The sequence below is a fragment of the Ailuropoda melanoleuca genome, chromosome 9 (genome assembly GCF_002007445.2).
Source record: "Ailuropoda melanoleuca isolate Jingjing chromosome 9, ASM200744v2, whole genome shotgun sequence".
NCBI lineage: Eukaryota > Metazoa > Chordata > Mammalia > Carnivora > Ursidae > Ailuropoda > Ailuropoda melanoleuca.
The window spans coordinates 28,195,213-28,221,568 of NC_048226.1; the positions used below are offsets into that span (position 1 = coordinate 28,195,213).

The window sequence follows — 26,356 nt, forward strand, 5'->3', positions numbered from 1 at the left end:
AACAGGTCCACTGGCACCACACATGGCTGCCTCCTCTTTCCAGTGACACTGGACCTCCACAGAATGTCATGGGACACCCTAGAGGACTTGGGCTTTGCCACTTCAACTTCTTTTCCCAGCCCTGTATTTTAAGCTCCAGGCACAATGAGCTACTTGTAGCTCCCATCTCACCCATCTCACACGCCTATGTACCGTCTCCCACAAAGCCTACCCAAACTGTTGAGTTCAGGCCTCTTCTCCAGGAAGTCGCCTCTGACCCCTCTGGGTACCTCCTCTGCACTCCCACTCTTTTGTTACTACAGTCATCGCCCTGTATGGAAATTATCTGCTTCTGTCTATGTCTCCTATAACAGACTCCACATTACCCTTAAAGGCAAGGGTAGCATTATCACCGTATGCCAGTGTCAAGCGCAAGCTCAGGCGTTCCCTATTTGAAGCACATACTGGACTAGAAAGCATCTGTGGTTTTCTGGATCCCAAGGCTTTTAGAATTTGGCAACTGATATAATTAAAACACATGGAAATCATGATGAACTGTAGACAGCACCAACATTTAAAACATTATACTTCTGCTTGGGAACTGAAGTATCCCCAAATAATTAAAAAGTACATGTTGAGGGGTGATACAGAGTTTATTGAATTAGATTTTTCTATTTACAACTGAGATCACATCTACATACTATTTTGCTAGTCTACATGGATACATTAATCCTAACGAGTTTAGACTTACAATGAATGGACTCAATCATACAAAAACACACACACACTCACACTAATTGTTTTAAAACAGTAGTGCATACATTATACTCCTCCTATAAAGCCAGCTTTGATTAAAAACTGCTAGTTTCAAAGATCAGTCTGATTTTGAAGATGAACCAAGGACACACTGTATGATTCTAAAATCTACTTTAGCAGTTTTATACAGTTGCTATCTTATTGGACTACAGTATATGTTTTTTAAAAGAACACTGACGAGGGGCACCATCTGGTGTTAACTTTTAACCGCAGCTGGTTTCCTCCCCCCCCCCCCAAAAGCCTTGGGCCCAGAGTTCTCCATCATGAAGACTGAAAGGGCCCAGTGATACTCTGGCAGCAGCCCCGTTACTGCATGGAGGTAACAGAGCAGGCCCAGGCCCTCCTTTGATTCTCCCACACTATGAACCTGCAAATGGTTCTGAAATTAGAACATATACTGCCATACTTAAAAACTTAGGGACATGGAGAGTCAGCTAGAGGAAAAAAAAATCCTAGGTGGGTAGGGAAGTAGGTGGGCACATGAAGAGCCAAGCTGCTTTGTCCAACACCTGTGTGCTTTAACTAAATGAACTCAGGCCGCCAATGCAGTAGACCTGCTCAATTCACCTTCCAAATCAGAACAACAAGACTAACAAAGCTCAGGCTTGCGTTTTCGACTATGCATAGGTTCCGCCGGTGATGAGGAGCTCATAGGCAGGATCTCGACTCCTTCTGCACAACACGATACACGCACACAACATGCCCAGCAGCTGTGGGAAGAAAACAACAGGGGAAAAAGAAGGCTGAAGACCCTCTCATAGCAGTGTGTATTTCTTGGGTGGTAACAGAACTGTTTCAAAGTTCTGCAATAACAACAGGAACAGAAGCAATTTCGAATGAACACACTGGCTTTTTAGGAACCAACTTTTAGTTTCCTTGTCTCACACCTAGGGACAATATGTGAAGAGCAGAAACACAAGACTCTCCTCCTGCCATCCCCACTCTCAATCGACAACAGTGCTTTAAAGAAGAACTTTCTGCAATGACGGAAACATTCTATAACTGACCTGTCAAATTTGGCAGCCACTAGCTACATGGAGCTACTGAGCACCTGAAATGTAGCTAGTGCAACTGAGGAATTATGTTTTTTATTTTTTTTAATTAATTTAAACTTGGGACACATGTGACTGGCTAGTGGCTACCATACTGAACCCCAAAGATCTAGGGAGTGGAATGACCAAGACTATGTGTATTAAGGAAACTTACTGGTGGTCTTTCCAGGCATCTGGATTTGGGGTCACAGGCTTTATGAACAATCCACAAAATTCAGTACATGAATAGCCCAAAACCCCTATGGTGGAAAACTAATCTTAATGCCAAAAAATTGGTTTGAAGGTTTTCGTCTCTTTCATAATTATTTACTATTTTTGAAATCCAGATTTGGCTCTGTGGTATTACACACACATTACCTTTTAAAGGTCACTCTTCCTCATCATTTTATTTTAATAAACCCTAATCCTTCTGTGGCAGCAAACTGGAATTGTAATAAAGTCATGCCACGTTATTTTGAATAAGCAAGAGGATTAAACTGGATTAAGAGAAAACGATTCTAGAATTTTTGACCTGGCTTCTTACAAAATATAAATAGTAACCAAAGAGCCAAATAAGAGTAAGTTAATTTGCTGTTCTAACTTTTCAGTGGCAGTGAAAGGTCTCAGTTATTTGATTTTTTTAAAAGGCAAGGCTTTCTGTACATATGGGGTCAGTCAGTTTCAACGAAATGTACTGGATCCATAAACAAGCTCTCAAAGTTTGAAGTGGAAGATTACTAACGAGACACAATACACAGAGAATAAGGATGTCCTCAATCTGACTTCTCCATGGTATAAAAGTCACACGCTCCAATTTCTGCCCTCAATTAGCCCACATTCTCTCTACCCATTTGGGATATACACTTGCTGCTTAAATCCATCAGTTTCATTACACCAATATTTGCTAAGTGCAATAACAGCACAAAGCACCTTGAAGACATTTTAAAAGTGGATATTGTTAAAATTCAGTACATATCTTTAGCCAGTCCTGGGCATGTCTGATATCTAATTCCTAAAGAAATAATTTGCATTCACTGTACATCATCAAAATATTCTTAGAAAAGCTTTAAAATCAAACAGAATTATGTTCACGGGCAATGTTAAATTGAGCAATAAAAATGCAAAGCTCAGAAATTACTGATTTTCTGGGAAAAAAATCTCTCTCCCCATCCCAGTTCCCTCACATTCCTTTCAGTTGGTTAACTTCTACTGAAGGAGTCAGCATTCTCAAATAGGGTCTGAAATAAGCATCATTTCTTTTCCTGACTTTTATTTCAATTAAGTCAACTTGTACTGATTTTAAAACAATTAAATAAGCTTGATAAAACCCTACTCATGCTTGGGAATGAGCCTGTTTACGAACATTAAGCTCTACACATTAACTTCTTACGGTCCAAACCTCATCACTAAGTAGCACAGGCTCACTTCCAAAGCTCTGCTACACTGAAATTTCACTGATTATTAAAATTTTCCAACAAGAGACTTGGAAATATTTTAGCTCCAGAGTTATTTCTTGCAATAAAAACTTCCCCTGCAATATTCAAGTCATGAGAACTAATCTGCACTCAGTCTAAATATAACACCAAGCAAATGCAAAAAATGCTGAATAAAGAGGCAAATGGTGATTTAAAAATGACTGCCAAGGATTAAAATGTTCTAGAATATATTATGAAGGGGGCATTATGGGAAAATAGGTATTGTCATACAAGGCTTTGGAACTGCACACTGGAAACACCCTTTTCTGAGAAAATGTGGAAATACCTCAAAAAGCCACTTATACACTGATTCCTCAACTTCGTAGCTACAAAGTTTTGCTACAGACGTTCCACATGCATACAGAGGACATTCACTACTTGCGTGTCTGTAATAGCAAGACTTATATAAGTGCCCATTAATGTAGATGAGATAAATTATAAAGTATGCCCCCAAACTGAATACTATGCAGCCACAGTAAGACATAAGAAGGAACCAAAGGTTACATACCATATGGTTCCATTTATATAATACATTGAAATGACAAAATTTTAGAAATGGAGAACAGATTAGTGGTTGCCAGGGTATGGGGGGAGGAGTCACAGGGTGGAGGTGGGTGTGGTTAGTTACAAAAGGGTACTGGGTGGAATCCTTGTGGTGTTAGAACTGTTCAGTATCTTGATCATGGTGGTGGATACAGGAACTTACCGCGTCATAAAACTATACAGAACCGAATAGACACAAATAGAAATAAAAAATCTGAATTAAATTGGTGGATTACATCAGTGCCAATACCCTGGTTGTGATACACTATAGTTTTGCAAAATATCACTGAGGGAAACTGGACAAAGCATACAAGGACTCTGTCTGTACTACTTCCTAAAACTGCATGTGAATAGGGGCTCCTGGCTGGCTCAGTTGGTGGAGTATGCGACTCTTCATCTCGGGGTCATGAGTTTGCACCCCATGCTGGGGGCAGAGTTTACTTAATAAAAAAAAGCATGTGAATATACAATTATCTCAATTTTTTAAAAAAGCAAGGTAGAAAATTACATACCATAAGCTTCCATTTGTATGAAAAATATTTATGTGCTATCTAACCAAAACTACTTCTGGAAGGATAGACAGAAAACTGGTAACAGAACTAGCATAAGACTGAGAGGGAGACTTATACTTTACTAAACTTACATCATCTGAAAAAAATTCTATCAAATGGGTAAAATTAGAAAAAGTTAACAATTAATATTTAATTTCCTCTAAAATTAAAAAAAAATCTAGTCATTCAAGAATTAGATTCCCAAGCCTTGGTTTAAATTTTTAAAGAATTACTTAAAATATTTCTTTAAAAGTGTGTCAGAATCAATCTACTAGATTTTAACTATCAGGGGCCCAATCTGAAGTGTTATTCACTTATGTATTTTAAGTCATTTTAATGAATAACTGGCAATCAAGAAGCAGGAGGAAGGCAATAGCAGGCTCAACCTCCTTCACACTTGGCATATAGACCAGAAGAAAGCAACATGGCCTTGGGAAACAGTCCTCCGTGAAAGTATGCGCTTGGTCACTCTACCTTGAGGACATGCCAACTTCATGAGACTCCAAAGACAGATAATTCCCATTTTTCCCATCCTGTCTTTGCAGAAAGCCTTACTCACAGCAGATACTTAAGAGACTGCCAAATCAAAACCTACATTTTTGTCTATTATTATGACCAGATCTTTTAGAAATAAAATTCCTAATTGATTATTCGTTAATTTAAGAGGCTGGCTACACTCAAAGAAGTCAAATATCTTGCTGATTTTAAAAAGCTAACAAAATAAAGGGGTGCCTGGTTGGCTCATTTGGTGGAACATGCGACTCTTGGTCTCGAGGTTGTATGTTCAAGCCCCTCATTGGGTGTGGAGATAACTTAAAAATAAAATCATTAAAAAACGAAAGCTAACAAAAGGGAATGTAGCAAACTTTTTAAAATCTTTCTCTTGCTTAAAAAATCCTGTTGTAACAATTAACTAGTATTTTTCAGGGTTTTTTTTTCCCTTGATCATTTTGGTCCTACTCAAACCTAGATCACTTAACTAGACTAGAACAAAGGCCAACAAGTGTTTTCTTAAAGGGTAAATATTTTAGGCTTTGTGAACCAAGAGACAAAATCAGTCTCTGTCACAACCATGCAACTCTGCCACTGTAACACAAAAGCAGTCACAGATAATATATACTTGAGTGTGGCTAACATAAAAAGAGTGGGCTAGATTTGGCCTGTAGGGCCTCCAGATGGCTAACATGTGAACTAGAGCCTTCTACTGGCCAATTAAGATTATGAGAAAAATTCTTCACGGCGCTTGGGTGGCTCAACTGATTAAGTGGTTAAGCGTCTGCCTTTGGCTCAGGTCATGATCCCAGGGTCCTGGGATCAAGCCAGCATCAGGCTCCCTGCTCAGTGGGAAGCCTGCTTCTCTCTCTCCCTCTAGCCTATGCTCCCCCTGCTTGTGCTCTCCCGTTCTCTATCAAATACATAAATAAAATCTTTAAAAATTTTCTTCTTAAATTCACCTTAGTGATAACCTTAGAACTTCAACAAAATGTAGCTTAACAGTGCCATAAATCACACTCAAATTCAAAAAAGAAAATGCTTCAAACAGTTTTCATACAACACTACCAAAAATCATCTTTCAATCTCTAACATTATTTTTTTTAAGTTTACTTTATTTAAGAAATCTCTACACCGAACATGGGGCTCAAACTCACGACCCCAAGATCAAGTCGCATCTCTTCCGACTGAGTCAGCCAGGTGCCCCTAACATGATTTAAAATCATATTTCCTATGACAGCTCTTAGAGGTTCCCTACTTTAGAACCTGAAGGAAAGTGTCAATATTTCAATGCTATTACATTGTGTATTTTAAGCTGAAGTGCCAATTAACTGTCAGGTTCATAAAAGAATTGAGGAATTTAATCTTTTGAGAACCTTAATTCTTTACTTTGTAATTGGAGGCAGAGTACAATAGGCCAGGGTTCAAGCTTCACTGATGGTCATTAGTCATACTATCTTTGTCCCCCTGCCTCCTCATTTTCATGGCCTTTAAAACAAAGGAAACAGGGACTAGACACTCCCTAAGCATCCTTTTAGCTCTAACTTTCTCTATCAGGATGGCCATACAAGCACATGAGAGCACTGATCTTTGAGTTGTTTTTGCCTTTGCTCAGGTTTTCCACACCAAGGGCACCAATCTAAATCAGATTTTGAGTATCAAAAGTTCAGAACATTTACAGGTACTCTTTTAAAAAGAAAACATATTAGGGAAAATTCTTTCATTATTTTACACATGTTTTTCCTTAAAACCAAAGTTTTTAAATTTTCAGAACCACTAGGTTTTGAGTCCGTGAAAGCTCTGAATCCTTGACTTGAGTTTTGTTGAACTGAACACATCAAATCTTTATCAGCTATTACCTAAATCAGGGTGATTTAAGTATAAAATGCATATCAGAAGGCATACTTAAATTTAAGAGACTAGTTAAAATATTTATTAGCCCCCACTGAAAAATATTTAGTGAAGCAATATCTGCCTGGTTAATAAGTGTAACTAGATGAGGGACATAGCTAAAGTAACGATTTTCATCAGTCTTCTTCATGCATGCTGCATATTTCATGATCATAAGCACCTTAGTTTCAAAGCTTTTTTGCTTCATGCTAGTATGTGCTGATTTATTAACACAAATAAAATCATTAAGAATGCACAGACCAGGATTTCACTTGGGAAAAGAGACCTCCCTTATGTTTCATTATTTTTAGCTAAATGAATGTGTTTGCACAGACAATCAAAACATGAAATACATGCCTGCTGATCAACATACTACTGCTATGCTGAGCTACAAAGTAAATGCTTAGAAGGGCAGAGACCATAGCAAATAAAGAGGTAGGCTTTTTAATGAATCATTTCAGGGCTGTTTGAATACCAGCAAAGTAAACAATCACCTTTTTGCCATTTTAAAAGGCATTTCCCATTAAATACACTAGCCTCTGTTCAAATATACAGACAGCAGGCAATCCAAGCAACTTACCCTTAAACTAGCAATTACATTGGTTTTATCTAACAATTAAAAGATGCCTACACTTTCTTAAAATAGATTCTCTAGGCCTGAAGCACATTTCAAGAACTATCAAAAGAACACTCTGAAGACGAAATCTGACACAAAGGATTCTCAGTGATTTCAAACAACTGGCTATTCTCAGTTTAAGATTCCTCTAACATAATCCCTAAGATGTACTGTATACACCTGAGAAACTAGCAATGTAGGTAAAAAAATAGCTGTCTTTCTTATTTGTTTTCAGGTGAGGGATAAGGATGTGGGTGGGGGAGGGCGGAAGGAGTAGATAAAGTGAGAGATAATTAAACAATCACCAGCTACTTCACACATGCCATTTTTAGGTGGGAAAAAGACTGTTTTCACTGGTAGGAGCTGGGAAAACAAGTCCCCTCAGCTACCAAAGATGGCATGGTACACTTGCAGAGGTGCCAAGTGATGACACGGACTCCTGATGGCTGTCAGTCTGAAAAACCTAAGTCCACAAATACAGAAGAGGTTAGAACCTCAGTTTTCACTGGTCTTTTCTGTAAAGCAATGAAACTGCTTCTATCAGTTTAAGAGATTAGTGCTGTAGTAGCAGTTCTTGATTTACGTTTATCGATATATAAAACCCTCGAGGACAGAAAAATAAGAACCGGAAGAATAGTACAAAAAGATTGAAAAAAAGCTTTCCATTTCCAAAGTGAAATAAAGCAGTACAGCTTTTAAAAATTCTGTGAAGTTCTACTAAAACACCTCCCAAGAATACACTGGGACTGGGAACAGTATGTATTCTGAACAGGCCACTCACTAATCAAGTCAAGAAAATAAAGCAGAGTCCCCTCAAACACAGTCCTCACATCCAGATCTCTGGTTTCTTGGAACCACTTTGGGACTAGGTTTAGAGACAGAAAATGGAAGATGCTGGAAACTGGTGGCCTATTCCTCAATCACTTCCAAGTTATCTATATACACGAAGTTTTAACTGAACTTAATGATGAAAACCATTCGCAGCTGACATCAAAGAATCAGCAGACTCTGATAACAACTTCTTGGCTAGCTGTGCTTACCTGAATTGCTGCAAATGCCAGCGCTGCCCAGATAACATGCATCATGATTTCCTGTAGCTTCTTCACAACTAGAGCCTCGCAGCCCTGAAACACACAGTCATCCTCATTAGAAGTCTTTTTTTATTTTTATTTTTATTTTTTTTTAAGATTTTATTTATTTATTTGACAGAGACAGAGACAGACAGCGAGAGAGGGAACACAAGCAGGGGGAGTGGGAGAGGAAGAAGCAGGCTCCTAGCGGAGGAGCCTGATGTGGGGCTTGATCCCATAACGCTGGGATCACGCCCTGAGCCGAAGGCAGACACTTAACCGCTGTGCCACCCAGGCGCCCCAGAAGTCTTTTTTTAAAAGTGAAAGATGCAAGGTCAAATATTACTACTCAGTGGCAGAAATGGAAATAACTGAAACCCAATTAGGGAGAGACAATGCATTTAAAAGGAATTTACGGTAACATAAAACAGCATTAAAGACAAGCAAAAGAGTATAGGAAAGAAGTTCTAGGTAAAGACAGTTCACAGAGAAAAACAGGTTACCAAGCTAGATTCAAGTGTTGGCCAAGAAACCAAATTTACCTCGGCATAGAGGTCAGAGGGGTGGGCCAGACTGCCATTACAGCTGCTGGCCGTCTCTCTGCAGCAGCTAAGAGGGACACTCTGGTTTTTTGTTTCTTTGAACCAGTCTGTATTTTCCCAGTCTGAATAGTTGTGAATTCCACAACAATGTAGCTAGTGGAGAAGAGAAGAGAAATATTAGTCCTCACAAGACACATACATCTGTGTTGAACTTTAGAATTCTCTGCACTGCAGAGCTTTAAGCTACTCTAGACCAGTGAGGTCCCATAAAACTTTCTGCAATGATTGAAATGTTCTGTGTCTGCACGTTCAACATGTTAGCCACTAACAACCTGAGGCTACTGAGCACTTACACAATGTGGCTAGGATGACTAAGGAACTGAATTTTAAATTCTAATTTAAATAGCCACATACGACTAGTAATTTTAGAACCTCCACACAAGAAGGACATTACCCACAAGGGGTAATTTATAGCTAAGAAAAATCTTCATATCTTACATGTCAAATACCTGGTTCTGAGGTAAGTATTATTTCCAATGACAATGTGCTTCAAATATTTTCTCTGAAACGTCTGGGATTTGCTTTAAGATAATCTAGCAAAAGATATGTGGGGTAAAGATGAAATAAGATTAACAAAAAACTGGCAATTTGGGGGTACGTTTATGGGTACGATACTATTCTCTCTGCCTTCGTGTATTTCAAATTGTCCTTTTTTTTTTTCCCCATGTTCTCTTTTCTGGCCTTACTTTCTAAAGGTATATGAAAGACCTCTAACCTCCTGTGAAGTCTCTTGAGGCTCCCACCTTTCCTGTAACCATACCTCTCTTCCATTATCACCTTCCTACTACTTATTTTTTTGGTAAAAAGTCAAATGCTTCTTATCTGGCTTTGATTAGGTGATAGTGGAAAAAACTTCACAAAAGGGTGAAGGTAAAATATTAGATACATCATGAAGCTAATCATGGCTATGAAAATACATGTCTAATTTACACAGTAATAGAGTTTGTTTAAGGTTGACCCAACAGGGACTGGTCCTCAAAAAGAAATTCACCTCACGAGAGCTCACCTGTCTCTGTACATAATCAATAGCCCGGCTAGCAGCATCAGGATTGGTTCCATTGTAGGTCTTATACACTTTCTGAATGCTGCGATCAACCTCATTTTCCACCTGAATCAAAACAAAGAATTCAGTCCCTTAATAATACTGGTAAAACGAACATTTGTCAAGGCTCCAGTTAAAATATCTAAATAACATGTATGGCAAGTTGCCAGATATCTCTGTAAATTTGTTAGAAAAAAAATTTTCTCCCTTCCTGTCTCCACAGAGATTCAGGTGAAAATTCAGATATATTATGTCACACAGATTAAAAGCATTCCAAGAGAAGACTGTGTGCAAGATGGCAGATTAACAATCTATTCAAGAGGGAGAAAGCAGCTGAACCCTGAGACAGATACCGTAAATAACAAATGAACTGCCTTCCTTTTCAAATAAACTTTCAGTGGGTTGGACGTGCTCATTTTCCTTTCCTAAAGGAGGTAAAAATAAGAGAACTTAAAAATCCCTCACTTTTGGAACAAATACCAACATGTTTTCCATTTTATTTATTCAATGTTAAGATTTGGCCAAATATGCAAAAGTAATCATCAGGTAAAACAAATCAGTCCTCAAAAGTGGCCATTTATGAAAAAAGTGCAGTTCGATGTTGTGTGAATCGAGGAGACAGGAAATAAACTCCTCATAACTTATTGCTGTCAATCACTAAAGTGGCAAGGAAGTGTCATTTAGTAAAATTTGCTTGTACCAGATTCTCCTTACCCTTCTAAGATGGTTAGACCTACTTAGTAATTATACCAGTTATGTGATACAACTATAAAGTTGATAACCAGTAGTGGCATTATCCAATGCATTCTTTTTTGGGGCATAGTTGCCTGGTACCTTATGTATCAATGGTTTGAATATTAAATTGGCATATTATGCCTTTGATTTAAAACTATAAATTTCAGTAAGAATACTTGTATTATGTCTTCATCATAGCTTTGAGGTTATACTCCAACTAATTAATTTAAGGCAGATTGTTTATAGGCTTAAGTGGTACTGTAGGTAGAAAGCAAAAACAGGCAAAACAAAAAGAAAGGTGAAAGAAAAGAAGAGGAAGTGACTAAGAGGAAAGAGGGACAAGAAGGGAGTGGCTGGCAACAGCTGCCTTGGTGTTCAAGTTGGCAGGACCCCTCGTTCCTCAGGACAGGCACTCAGGACAGGTAGGATCTCAACACACAATCACCTTTTTCTATGTCCAGAACCAAGGCATTTTTCTTAAAGAGGCAAAGGAAAATGAAGTCCTCAATTTAGTTCTTCTAAAACAGAAATCAGAAAACTTTTATGTCCACCCTCCCATACAGGGAATTCATAGGCTGAGGAAAACTGAACAAACTTCTCAGCTGACCAACTATTTATCTGCAGCTCATTCTGAGGTAAAGACAGTTAAATACTTATAAATTAGAACAGTAGAACACTTTGCTATATTAAATAAGTCTTGACAAGTAATTTTTTTCATTCAATCGAGCGACCAATTCATAACATTTATTATGCCAGGCACCTTGCCACCGCTGGACAAAGATAACTGCCTCACCCTTAAGGAGTTCGGAGTCCCCGGGCTAGATCTTTAGAAGATACACTGTAGCAGAAAGCAACAAGAGGAAAAGAGAGAAAACTACCTTGTTCAGAAATTACTTGCTTGTTGGTTTAAGGTTTCTCTTATCCTGCCTCAAATGAGGAAAGTGAAATGTGATCAGATATTGCAAAAGCCTCTAATTTAAGCTCCAGAAGGATTTTACAAAGGGTTATAACATCTCCCCCATGTGGAACAGTCACTAGGATGTGCCTATAAAGTTTAGTTAAGGGTTAGCTGGAAATTCTGCATGAACAAATCAACCACATGAAATAGCCTGAGGTTAGAGGTGGGCCTGGATGAATCAAATTTTAAAACGAACCCCTCCTTCAGCAGACAGCGGACAGCTGAAATGTAACGTAGGTGAGAGTTGAATGTGTTCTAGCGCGTCCTGGGTAGAGAATATATGGGACAGTAGGAAAACCCTTTGGCTGATCTCTACCCTTTGAGTTCCAGAGCTTTATGTCATATATTAATTAACTTAAACATATAAAACCCCTGTGCTGTTCAAAGGTCAAGTGGGTGAGCTGGATATATATATGGGTACCCATATATATGTTTGTCAAATATAGTTTGAAATCCAAGTAGGCCATCTATGACTTTGACAAAGTTCTAAAACCATCCCTAACAAATATTTGTAGAATGAAAGGACCTAACTATGACCTAAATTGACTTTCACATACTCTCTCCATCCAAAGAACATCTTGTGTTTTTCATTATTACCTCACATGTAAAAATCAGTGGTAAATGCAGTTATACTGTATTTAACAAACTGAGAAGCCCCCTATGGTCAGGAGTAGTTGGTTGGTTAACTGAGGAAGTCCATAAAAATCACAGACTTTTTAAAGAGTAAACATTTTCATTTAGCTTAAAGCACAGAAATGTGTATTTCACACTGATCTTAAGATGCAAGCCTGTCTTGGCTCCTCCGCTGGGAGCCTGCTTCTTCCTCTCCCACTCCCCCTGCTTGTGTTCCCTCTCTCTCTGGCTGGCTGTCTCTCTCTCTTTGCCAAATAAATAAATAAAATCTTTAAAAAAAAAAAAAAAGATGCAAGCCTGTCTTGTCTTTGCATAAAATCCATTCATTAGAGCTCTTTATCATTTGTTCTGCACAAATCACATCCTTAATACATTGACAGTGACTTCCAGTTTTGGTTTCTTTAAACTGTGGAGACATTGCAACACAATCAAAGTGTAGCATCTACTAAATATTAATAAATTTCCCCTAAACCTATATAGTGATCATACCTGTATCTGATTTGATCGAAAATGTTTTAGTGACTACTTTTTTTTTTTTTTTACCAAATCTCTTCAAATTATTCAATTTTCTTTTTTGTGTGTACTCATTTTTTTCACAGACTTAGTCAATATTTAATTAACTACATAATTACACTAACAAGTACTTGGGATTACACTTGCATCAGCCCTGATAGCTCTCAGCCAGTCCTGGTTCCTTCCCCATGTTCTCTCACAGACTTTTCCTCTAACAGAATCCATGTACACTGAATTCCATCTTTGCATGTGCTTCTCAGGGACCCCAACTGACACAGCACATAATACACTGGAGAAAAAAATTACTATAGCAGAAAAATACATAAAACTGAAATAAATAATCAGTTAAGCTTTCAGGAGACTTCCGGAGATCAGAAACCACATTAAACACAACCTTAGATGTCTACATAGGTAGCTCCAGTGGAAAGAAGTGTTCAGAAAGAGCCTGAAATGTTGCAATATTCTTTTTTTTTTTCAGATTTTTTATTTACTTATTTGAAAGAGGGCAGAGAGAGAGAGCAAGCACAAGCGGGGGGTGGGGGGGCAGAGGCATAGAGAAGCAGGCTCCCCGCTGAGCAGGAAGCCAGATGTGGGACTCAATCCCAGGACCTCGGGATCATGACCTGAGCCAAAGGCAGACACTTAACCAACTTAGCCACCCAAGTGCCCCTGCTGCAGTACTCTTAAACATAAACAAAAGCTCAGTTCTCTGGTATGTACTCTTTATTAAGCCAGGAAACTGGACTTGCGTTTACTAAATGCATTTTGTTTTCTTAAATTGAAGTAAAATTGACATCTAACATTATATTAGTTTCAGCACGGTTCAAACTTTTTATATGGCAAAATGATCACCATGAGCCTAATCAATTCCTTCACCATATATAATTACACAATTTTTTTATTGTGATGAGAGAACTTTTAAGATCTACTCCCTTAGCAACTTTCAAACATGCATTACAGTATTACTAACTTTAGTTGCCATGTTGTACCTTATATCCCCATGGCTTACTCACCTTATAACTGGAAGTTTGTACCTTTTGACTCCCTTTACCCATTTCACCCAACCCTCCACGAACGGCAACCACCAATCTGTTCTCTGTGCAATTTCTAATTAACTTTAGATTTTTAAAGCAGTGACTAAACTGAAGTAAGGCAAAAGAAAATGTTTACTCTGATAAAATGAATTTGTTCTATTTCACTTGAAACATTTAAACTGCCTTTTAAAACATATGAATAACTGTAACATACCTTTGCTCTGTAAACGTATCCCAAAACCACTACAACAACTTCTGTGACAAAAACCAAGAGTAGGATGATGACAAACTGTAAGGAAAAAAACAGTGTCAAAAATTAAATACAAACTGCTCTAAATATTGTCTTGATATAAAAACAGTTACCTGAGATTAACTGCTAGAAGACAAGTGCTAATTCTGCTTCAATCATAAGAGCCAAAGAGTCTATGGAGCTTCATGCTTGATTCAAGGCAGTAACACAAACAAAATATTCCCACATATTATGATGACACATGCAGTCAGTAAAGTGGTAACTTACCGTGGCAAGTCCACAGCGGCTTTCTCGGATTGTGGCGCAGCAGCCAATTAGGCCAATAATGAAAAGCAGGGCTCCTACAGCTATGATCACTACTGCAGGGATGAGAGTGTACACATCTTCGAAGAAGTGGTCATAGTCATCATAAGTGATAAAGACATAGGCTCCCACATAGCATAAAATCCCAGCTGCCCCCTGTAGAAAACAAGATCAGAGCACTGGTAAAAATCTTTAAGTTCTGTTAAGTAAAATGTTCCTACTACTTCTTAGTATGTTATAATTTAATGAGATTTGCCATCACTCTTAAATCTATTTACATACTTTTTTTAACAGTGAAGCTGAAAAGTCTATTATTCATTAGTAAGCACATTTCTTTACTAAAGTTGAAAAGTTTCCCAAATGCTACCTTCTTTTCAGTAAATGATGGTTCAGTAAAGATCAAGAAACAATGAATCCAATAAATAATGACAAAAACGAACTCTCCCAGGCCCAAACACACAACAAAGGCTTATTTGCAACTCAACTACAGGTCCACCATAGATCGGTGGGGTGGTGGGGTACGCCTTTGTTCATTGTAGTTGCCCTCAACAAATGAAGAAATTATGTACAAGTTATGTACAAGTGGCAGAGCCAGGATTTGAACCCAGGCAATCTAACTCCAAAATCTGCATTTCTAAACTTTATCCACCCACTTGGAAAAAGAAAATATAATAATAGCTAGTAACCTTGATATCCATTTTCAAAAAACTTCCTATCCTAAGTCAAGACTGCAATAATAAAGCCAGAAGGCTCAGTTAACTAAAGAACTTTGCAAACCCTTAGACTTATTCTTTAGAATGGTACTTCTCAAACTCTAAGGTGAACAGGAATCATGTGAGGATCTTGGTAAACTGCAGACTCTGATTCAGTAGGTCTGGGGTTGGGGCCTGAGATTCTGCATTTCCAAATTCCCAGGTGATGCTGCTGCTGCTGGTTCTTGGACTACACTTTGAATAACAAGGTTTTAGAGCACCGAAAGGGAAAGTGAATGCAGAAAGTCATGGAACAGAGAGCTGCCTTATTTCGGCTCTGCTCCAGACACCATTCTCCAGCTGCAGAGTTTTACATGCATTCTCCTCTCCTCTATCACTGTCATTTTGCTGTCATTGTGTACCTGCTCAATGCTGACAGCCTACTGCCACTTGCTTATATATGAATGATCAAATGCAGCGTGAGGCTACGTGTTAAAACATTTGGTGTAATGAGTTATCATTTGTAGAGCACTTTGAGACTTTCACAGGAAAAGAATGGTTTCACCATCCTTTAAAATTTAACACATAAATCATTAATCTCCAAACCAGAAAACAGCCTCTACAATGATATTAGATATATCGTGAACTCTTTCAACCTAAATGCTCAGTTTATTTCTTAAGTCTAGGGGACACATTTAGTTTGGGGAAACCCGATCAAGACAACGGCTTGGTTAAAATCAGAATGAGGCAAAATAAGGCCCCTGATGAACAATGCTGCTGCTCCCTGCTCCTCACCTCAGATTCCACTACCCTACATACACCCTAGGAGAAAACTGTCATACCCAAATGTACCACATATTGTCACTTCTTTACCTCTCTGCTGTGCTCTTTGAATGCCCTCTCCACACCAGCCTAAGGACTCCTTGTTGTCCATAAAGATGCAGATTCTTGACCTTTTCAGGCTGGATTAGGTGCCCTTTACCCACTCCCACATCACCTGGTTCTAACAGAGCATTTATTACAACTGTTGCAACTTATATATGTCTCAGCACACACAAGCAGACACACACACAACTGTAGTAACTATACATGTCTCAGCATACCTTCAGGGCACAAATTTTGCCCATCTGTCTTTTAGCCCTGTATCACCACCCAGCACACAGAATGGCGTTTGGCACAATCAATTAAAATTTATTGAGTATAATTCATCTCATCCTTTCCCTTGAAATCAATAACACACCCCCCATTTCTATTATAAGCTTTAGTTTTTGTTTTTTTTCTCTTCGGTCTAATGTTTATAGTTTTTAGTTCACTATTCAAAAACATGATTTGGCAACTTAATCTGGTTTACTAAATTCCTGATGGTCATCACATCTGGAATAGATTTTTAGTTTATAAATGGTGAACTTACAGCAACCACGCCTGTTCAGAAGTTCTCAGAGTTCACTGACATACTAAGAGGGTAATACTATTATGGGATGAAGGCAGGCATAGGAAAAGGAAAAGAAGAAAAACAGCTTAATAGTTTGGGTGCATTAATTACAGAAATACACGGATTACTTAACATTCTTACCAAATACTACCTTTTTTTTTTTAAAGATTTATTTATTGAGAGAGAGAGTGCCTGCACACGCGTAAGCATGCACTTACGAGGTGGGGAGAGCAGAGGGAGAGAATCTCAAGCAGACTCCCCACAGAGCGGGGACTCAGGGCTCTATCTCACACCCCAAGATCATGAGGTGAGCCAAAATCAAAGTGGAATCCATGCTCATATGACTGAACCACCCAGCCACCCCAATACTATGTATGTACACACACATATTTTGCTAAAGTAAATACCTTCAGTCCTCAACTGAATTAGAAGAAATCCTACATATGAATCAATCAAATTTTGTCCAGTTTGTCTTCATTAATCATCTTTTTATCCTTTGGATTCTTAGCTTTTCTTACTCTAAAATGGTAATTTTTATTTCTTAAAAGGCTTAATTAAAATAAACTCCATTTTTGAGCTTCTAATAAATGAAATTTTAGCCTACAGAAATTTGAATGAAAACAAGATAAAACTGGAAGAGATATGTATTCAATTAATCTGAAGCACAGACACTGAAGTACTTGCATTTTAAATACAAAATGATGAGCTTTCCACCTAACTAAAGAGACTCACAATTGGTACTGCCTGGGAATAGGCCAAGGTAAATACTTCCAGTGCTGCCACCCTTCACCCAGACTGGAGCACTCAACTGAAAGTGAGACTCTGAGGAAGCAGAAAAACCAACCAACAGCAGATATGACCAGACATGTAACAAATGCAATGGAAGGCTAACAGGAGATGCCGTCTGTAAGGCTGCCTATTTTTTTCTAATTGACTTGAGAGCAGTATCTTTTCCTGAGCTGCAAACCAGTCAACATACAATTCACACAGCAGAGCTGAGAACATAACAGAGCTCTATTTTGAACACAGAGTGGGAAACAACTTACTAGTTGCACACACCAAAGCAGAAACTGCGCTGATTGCTGGTAAGTATGTAAATCAAATTACTCATAAACAGAGACTTATTTCCTAAATTGAAGACGACTTCAAAATTTTCTTTTGATATCTGCATACAGTGCTTATATCTTAAGTTGCAAAATAAACAACTTCTGAAATGACATCAGTTTCTTTGAAAATATGGAGTAGGTGTCCTAACAACAGCTGAAGGCCTAAAAACAATAAGCAACTTCTTCAATGACATCTAACCACCAGTATTAAAAACACAGGTAGAACTGTATGGTAAACAGAGAGGAAGTTATAAGTAATTCCTAACTAGCATGCAGAGTCATCACACAGATGTTTAATATGGGAATTACAACTATTAGAAAGGCTAAAAGGTGAGGTGGGTTAAATCCTGCTTTTGAAGGGTCATGATGGGATTGCAACCTATCAAAGGATCTGCGCTTTGCCAACAAAGCAGCTGCAGAGCGGGCGGAGGTGCCACAGAAGAGGAGACGAAATGGAGAACTTGGAAGCAACTGTACTGCACTGCTTTAGTCACTGCTGAAAAAAATCTGAGCCTAGAAGGAGGATTTGTGCCAGGACAGCATACTAAAAATATTCATCCTTTTTACAAAGACATGAAGGGAAATTTAAAGGAAAGGCTGAGGGCTGAACCTATCAAAAGAGTAATTTTTTAAAAACTATTCTTCCTTATCTTTTAAAAAACTCATGCCCTAAATTAAGCCACAGAATTTTAAAATTTTAGGAGAGCCAGTGCTTTTCCATACCAAGCTGTTCTCTAAAAACTAAAACTATCTTGCTATCAAATTTTGGAAGCAGAGTTCCAGAAGTATGATATTCATTTTATCCTTTTACCCTTCTACTACATACACACAAATGTGAAGTCTCTTTTAAAGTAAAACATTTCATTCTTACATAAGATTGCTTTTTCTAAGTTTAGAAACTATAAACTATAGAAAATTAGTTGGGTTTTTTTGTTTTGTTTCTATTTTTCAAAACTTCTGTGAAAGAAACAGCTGATAAAGTGCTGAAATCCAAAGAAATACTAAATTCTTTAATTTCCTAAGGAAGAAGGAATATGAAACTAAAGGGGGCACATCATCCACAGTGAAACTCAACAAGGGAATGTGGCACTATCAAAAACTAAACAGACTTGTTACAAGCTAGGGAATAAAATAGCTCTGTTGTGAAAAGTGTACCTATATGGAAGTTTAGAAATGTGAAGGTGAAAGCATCCCATAGAACATTTAGGTGAAGATAAAGCAAAGAAGAATATAAGTGATTTTCTTACACCGGTATTGTCATCGATTCATGTCCAGAACTGGCAAGAATCACGACAGTGTAAAGACGGACCATGAGAGGTCATTCAGCTAAAATCACAATGTTTGACAAGTTCTTATCCACCTGTGTTAACTTGCTCCTTCCGACTAATTTTTGCCTTAAAGAATCAATTGGTAAAGTAAAAGTGACTGGAACGCTGGGAGAAAGAACTGTCAAGAAAAGGCAAGGTGAGAAACCTGTGTACTCTAGAGTTTGTAAGAAAGCAGATTTCAAAAAGAAAGCAGAGGGTAAAAATACCAGCAGAAATCCATCTTATGTACATCTTTTAACATTTAATTCAGTTTACTGTACACTCACCCTAGTTTTTTATGTACCACACTTCTCTGCTGCAAGGAATCCACTGGTAATTCTACACAGCGCATTTCTGAAAGCTTCCCCAAACATCACCTTTGTGCCATTCTGAGTGTCTTAAAAATCACCTTAAAATTTCTTTTAGCATTCTACACATCATAATATTCTCTAGTCCAAACATGCTTTGTTTCAACTCTTACTCTGATAAAATACCTCATATCATTAAACACAATTACTCCTTTACCAAGCCCAATGCTGAATATTTCATTCACTTTCTTATCAACTTTCAAGAAAAGAGGGACTATTCCAAAGATTTCAAATCTTCTTTCAGAAATTAAATCTATTCTTATCAAGATTTTCTAAAGCTATGAAAATAATTATATCATTTTCTACCTAACAAATTGGTCAATAAGAAAGCCAAGCAGGGCTCCTGGGTGGCTCAGTCAGTTAAGCATCTGCCTTCAGCTCAGGTCATGATCCCAGGGTCCTAGGATCAGAGCCCCACATTGGGGCTCCCTGGTCAGTGGCGTGTCTGCTTCTCCCTCTGCCCCACCCCCTGCTCATGTTTTCTCCTACTCTTTCAAATAAATAAATAAAATCTTAAAAGGAAAGAAAGTGAGCTAAGCTGTATTCAAAGATGTGTGAGGGTACAGAGAAAAGAACCCTCAGACTGGAGTAGAAATTAATACAGAATAATCTTTTTGGAAAGCAACTGGCAACACATACAGACCTCAGTATTTATCTTCTCACACCTATTAATTCCACTTCTAGGAATCTATCCTTAAGAAAATAAGTCAGATGGAAATGAAGAATTTGTATGGAAGGTATGTTCATCAAAATGTTATAATACTGTAACAAAATTATAGCAAAAACAAAAGAAAAAGCCCTGGCATCCAGAGGTATACTTGGCATTATAGCTTTTAAATATTTTGTTAAAGCATAATTTATAATAATAATAATGTGATGTGCTAAGGGAAAAACATATATCACACACAGACATTAAAAAACACACTGAAATATTGTTTGTCTCTGCATGTGGAATTACGGTGATATTAGTTTGTTTTCTTAAAATACTTTTTAGTATCTTCTTAAAAAAGCAAATATAATAGTTGCATAATCAGAAAAGTAAAATATTTTTTTAAGATTGTATTTATTTGTTTGTCAGAGAGAGCACAAACAGGGGAAGTAGCAGGCAGAGGGAGGAATAGACTCCCTGCTGAGCAAGGAGCCCGATGCGGGACTTGATCCTGGGACCCTGAGATCATGATCTGAGTTGAAGGCAGGTGCTTAACCGACTGAGCCACCCAGGCGTTCCAAAATATTTAAAAATTATATCTGAAATTGAGACTTTGTTGTTCTCTCACGAGTGAATTCCTGTATCTGTCCTTAACCACCAACATAAAATAGGCACCTCTATCACCCCAAATATTTTAGGCACCTCTGCCAATCTCCCATTTATCACTTTTCTCCCATCTACCTGCCTTTGACTCCTCTTCAGATGTTTTCTGATTACCTAACACAATTCTCTTTCAGTACACATTATCCTTCTGCCCCACCCATAAACATCACCTTTCAAGGAGACAAAGTAAAAAAAGAAGAAATTTCCACTTAGGGTCGCAAAGTTTTGACAATAAGCCACTTCTGCCATCATTATCTACATCACTGAATTATTGTCATTATTCTTAAAGAAGAAATATCTTAATACTTTTATACCTCTATTATTTTGATGATATTCCAGAAGACATGTTCCTCAATTCTGCCCTATTTTCACTTTTTTCTGTATTCAGGTTTTTTTGGCCATTGTTTATCTAGTTTAATAAATTTGTTCACCTAATCCAATTTATACCTACCATTTGAAAGACCCAAAAGTTCAGGTGGCAATGAAATTGGAGATGAACCAACTGCCAGAGCCAGATTATTTTAACAGCATGGAAACTGGCTATTTTCAGATTGTAGGGTTCCAAGGGTCATCTGAGAAGCATGGAATTTAAACATGCATTTTTTTCCTGAGACCTTCTGTCCCCATAACCTACTCTGACAATAAAAAGTATCAGTTATTAATATAGGAGCCTGAGATGCATAAACTTTAGAGTTTGTCCATCCTTGGTGTTATGTATTTATTTATTATTATTTTTTAAAAGATTTTATTTATTTATTCGACAGAGATAGAGACAGCCAGCGAGAGAGGGAACTCAAGCAGGGGAGTGGGAGAGGAAGAAGCAGGCTCTCAGCAGAGGAGCCTGATGTGGGGCTCGATCCCAGAATGCCGGGATCACGCCCTGAGCCGAAGGCAGACGCTTAACCGCTGTGCCACCCAGGCGCCCCATCCTTGGTGTTATGTATTTAATCAGTAGCAGTCACAATGTAAGATACAATATTCTGGCATTTACTACAGACCACCTTTAGTAAATTAAAAACAAATATATAAACAAGTAATTTTTCTCATCTATTGATTCAACCAAACTATTAAGGTAGGGAAAGGAGAAGAGATAAAGGAAGACTTGAGACTGTCCATGAGTTTTATCTGAAGGGGAGAGAAGGAGGAAGGTGCATCTAGAAATTAAATTCAATAAAGTATTAGATGATTTTGCCTATCTGCTCCCTCACCCCATGGGCTGTTAGAGAACAGAGACTCTCTTTTTGTTTTTTGTATTTCTCAGAAACAAGTAAAGCATAGATATTCAACAAGCATTTATGAGTGAATGATTCTTAGGATATACTTGTCTGGTGCAAGTATAAATTTTATGGAATATGTTTTCTGCGAAAATCCTAACCTGAACTGGATCTTATGGAATAAAATCCATGAAAATATTTCAATGCATGATAAATATTCTAAAAAGCTAATAAACAACCTATTCCTTAAATTCCAATTAAAGAGAGCATTCCTGCATTTGGTCACTGACTGATTCCAAGTTCCCAATGCTGAGTTCTTTCAGTCAACAATTACTCAGAGCCACAAGGCACTTGATGAGTGGACAGATGACTACAAATGAAGTAAGACTGGAAACATTCAATTTTTTAACTGCCAAAGGCAAGGTAAGAAATAGGTCTCCTATTATATACCATGACTTGCTTACTGACAAAGTTAGCTTTTCTTGTGGTGAACTGAAAAACAATTATGGGAAAAAAAATCTGTTAACTGAAGGTGTGTTCTGATGACATAGCTTTGTCAGAGGAGTCATTCACGATGATCGACATAGAGGAAAGAGAGAAGCAAATGCCAGCACATCTGATGAAAGTTCCATTTTAAAAGTATCACATCCCCAACCCAAATGTGTAAGAATAAAACCTGAAAATTAAAAAGTACTGATTTAAACTTGTTTTAGATGAGGCCTCCTCTGGGTCAGATCAAATGACCCAATGAATTAAGAATCCTTTCTGACCTTGGTACAAAGGTGCAGTTTATAGAAGAAGCATTAGTTTTCCTTGAAATATTTCTTTATAAATTGAAGACTATTCCATTAGTCTTCAATATTTAGTCATGTACCTCAAACACTCCTGTCTTGCATAAATTATCATGGTCTAGCACTAATACACTTACATTTAAAAAATAGAGATTCAAGTTGTACACCTGATTTCACTTGTCCAAAATTATCTTTCAAACTACAAGCCCTAACATTCTGGAATTTGGTAAGGAACTCTAGTTCTAGGAAGACAACCTTCAGGATTTTAGAAACGATTGTTCCCCCTTTTAGTTTGTGCCTTTCCAGAGTTAACTTTCTTAGACTGCACTGTCCAAAAGGATACAGACCAAGTCAACATTAACAATTTTGACTGTCAGGTCATTAGTGCCAAGCCCAAGTATTTCAGGTACATATCTATTTCCACAGCTCACTGAACAAACTGCCAACTAAAACAGGATTATCAAGATATTAAAAAGTATAGTTTAAAGATCTTGCCAAAGCAATTAATCCACAGTCAGCCATTATCCACAATCAGCCATTACCATCTGATAGTGAAGAGCCAATGCTACAGAACTACAAAGTCTTTACAAAGTTGCCCAAGGGAACCTAGGTAAACTTTTGATATGCTCTATGGAGGGAATGTTTATTCTTCCGTGTGCGTGTGCGTGTGCGTGTGTGTGTGTGTGTGTGTGTGTGTTAAGGCATTAAAAGGAGGGAGGGGCCGCTGTATTTGAATACACTTATCCGAACTGAAGAACGCACTACAAATTCTCAGAACCAGTTAACATCTGTTGTATGTACTTCCTCATAACGACCTAATTTTTTAAACTGACGAGTCAGTGTAGTTTAAATTATTGTACAGGCTCTAACCAAGTTTAAAATTAGTATGGTTTAGAGAAAGTGACTCTAACTTGGCTAATGAGTTCCTTCCCCCTTCCAAATATTTTAAAATTACACTTTGGTCTAACATCACAGGCTCTAGAGTATGAGACAACCTGGGTTCGAAGGCAGACTCTGCCACACCTTGGGTGTGCAACTTCACCTCAGTAAACCTTAATGCCCTCATCTGTAAAATATGCGTAAGAATATTTACTGCCAGATGGGATTGCTGTGAGGACACTCATTGTAAAGTGCTCAGCACACTGCCTGGGTGTAATAAGCACTGAAATGTTAGTTATCATTACCAGAATCATTAGATTCCAACGGTCTGTCCTTAAACTAATCGTTTAGTGGGAGACACATCTAATACTGTTTCCTCATTAGTTATGTTCCACTAATCCTGCTCTAAGCCACATTCTCCCCCCTGCATGTCTGCTTAACTTATCACAGCTCATAAAAGCTTTACTATCCTACTAACCTAGAAAAAGGATATTTTTACTACACAGTATGACTTTAGTCTTGGCAATAACCCACTACAAAAAGCACAACTCAAGTTCAATCTAACCTTTCTTTACAGAAATACCAGTAGTACATATACTTACACCATTTCTAAAGATTCATGAGCAATCACTTAGAATTAACTGATATTTTAGAGTAAATGAAAATTTAACTATTTTTACATTTTTAAAAAATATTTGTTCGAGAGAGAAAATGCACATGAGTGGGAGGGAGGGAGAGAGAGAATCCCAAGCAGACTCCCCACTGAGCAAGAGCAGAGGCTCAGGGCTCAATATCAGAGCTCAGTCTCGGGACCCTGAGATCATGACCTCAGCCAAATCAAGAGTCGGATGCTTAGCCAAATGAGCCACCCAGGGCCCCCCAAAATTTAATTATTTAAAGACAATGGTTCCTGTGTTTTAAATATTTTGTTACATTAACAATTCCAGTCCTTGAGACTGAATAGTCTAGAATTCACCTGACAGTTTATTTTTCAAAATCAAATAGCTATGCCCATAAAAATCCCCCAAAAAACTGTAAAGGTTACAAAGCCAAGTCTCTGCCTAAGTACCTTATTATCTAATAAAGTGTCTCTCATTTGAAGATCCCCAAAAAATTCTTTTACCTTTTAAAACTAAAGTATGAGAAACACTGCTCTAATTGAAAGAGATCATAGAAACCCCAACGTCACATGAGTGATTTTGAACAGGTACTATCAGGACCTTTTCCATCACACCATAAATACTGTAAAAGACTCTATGGCAATATTTGTGTGTAGTGCCTTATTATATGTAATTATCCTTTTATGCTACAGCAGTCTGAACATGAAAAGTTTCATCCTTTGTTGAGATGGAGGGATGTAAGAAGGCAAGGATTCTTTCCAAATGACGTATGTGTGTGAGAAGAAGCTGTTGAATGGGGACATACAAAAGTATGGGAAGTGGGAACATTCAAGGAGTGTCTGGGGACTAGACAGCAAGTGTTTAAGACCATGGCCAGTCATGAGGAAGGAAAGGTGACTGAAGACTTCAGCTGCAATACCAAGAGGAGGTTGAACCTTATTGTACTGCTGAAGATTTGGGAGGGGGGATGTTTTTTAAATAAAATGATGTGAGGGAAGAAATGCTTAGTAAGATTTATCAGGGTGCAAGGTCCAGATGGGCTAGAAGGTGGAGAGTGATAGGAACACCGATTATAAAAATCCCTGGTGAGATAAGAACCTGAACTGCGATGAAATGGTTATAAACACCCCTTTCTTTGGGGGCGTGTCCAAAAAAATTCATAAGCCACCTTTTGTTGAAAGTGAACTCATTGCTTTCAAAATCTTTTGACATCCGAATCCTATTTAACCAGGGTTTATGATCTCAGGTTACTAACGCCCAGCGACCAAAACAAATACACCGATTTTCTTGGGCAAAGAATTATTTGGCTTATCAAGTTGAAACCTTTCAGTTTTCTGGGCTGGTAACCAGCTGACCAGTTCTCCGTACACAAAGAGCTGTAAGTCAAAATCCCTCAGCCCTGAGTCGCTAGCGTCCCCGTGGAGCGGCACCGGCTCTCACGCCTCGGGGCTGCCACTGGAGCTGCCGGGGCTCCGGGCCCTGACAAAGAAAGCAGAGCCTGACCCTTTGGGGAGTATCCTATTTCGAGCCTGAGGTCCTGAAAGAATCTGCAGTGAGAGCTCTCGGCCGAGCAGGCTGTTCCAGCGGGAGGGCCGGGGGGGCGCGGCCCAGCCTCTCGCCGCGGAGGTCCTGGCGCGGAGCCAGCCGTCCGGGGACTCAAGCCCTAGCGCGGAGGCCGCCGGAAGCCCGCGAGGGCTTCCCTTCACCCGCCTCCATCCCGGCCCGAGAGGGACCTCGAGAAGAGGCCTCCGGCGCAGGGACCCGTCGCCGCCGAGCTCGTCACCGCTGCCCCCGCAGCGCCGGGCCCCTCGAGCACCTCACTAGAGGCCTCTCCTGGGCCGCGCCGCCGGCCCCTCGCCCTTCCCTGCCCGTCGGCCCCGCTCACCCAGAAGATGAGGTTGAGAAACACCAGCACGGTCTTGGAGGAGGTGATGCCGCACTGACCCATCGTGCCGGCGGCCCGCTGGGGCCTTGCTCGGCGAGCGGGAGGCGCTCACCGAGCGAGGCGGCAATGGCGGCGCCTCTCCACTGGGAACTGCACTGCCTGCGCGGCGCTCACCGCAGCCCCCAGTGCCGTCGCGCAGCCCCGGCCCCAGCAAGCA

General features: G+C 38.8%; 1 protein-coding gene across 1 annotated transcript; it reads right to left on the reverse strand.

Annotated features, from left to right (window-relative positions):
- Window positions 1-613: 613 nt before the first annotated feature.
- Window positions 614-26,356, reverse strand: TSPAN3 (tetraspanin 3). The gene is made up of 7 exons (XM_002928710.4): window positions 26,140-26,356; window positions 14,498-14,689; window positions 14,195-14,269; window positions 10,072-10,173; window positions 9,006-9,158; window positions 8,434-8,517; window positions 614-1,505 (listed from the first exon to the last, which is right to left on the reverse strand). Exons 1-7 carry the CDS (start codon window positions 26,200-26,202, stop codon window positions 1,413-1,415), a joined length of 762 nt encoding a protein of 253 aa, XP_002928756.1. The 5' UTR covers window positions 26,203-26,356; the 3' UTR covers window positions 614-1,412.

Bases quoted from the DNA above. Each gene is read 5' to 3' on its own strand.
- TSPAN3 (XM_002928710.4), bottom strand. From the start codon at position 26,202: ATGGGTCAGTGCGGCATCACCTCCTCCAAGACCGTGCTGGTGTTTCTC. The intron at 14,690-26,139 runs GTGAGCGGGGCC...TGTTTTCTACAG, and splicing joins TTCTCAACCTCATCTTCTGG to GGGGCAGCTGGGATTTTATG. The intron at 9,159-10,071 runs GTGAGCTCTCGT...CTTCTCCACTAG, and splicing joins TTGATTATGTACAGAGACAG to CTACATTGTTGTGGAATTCA.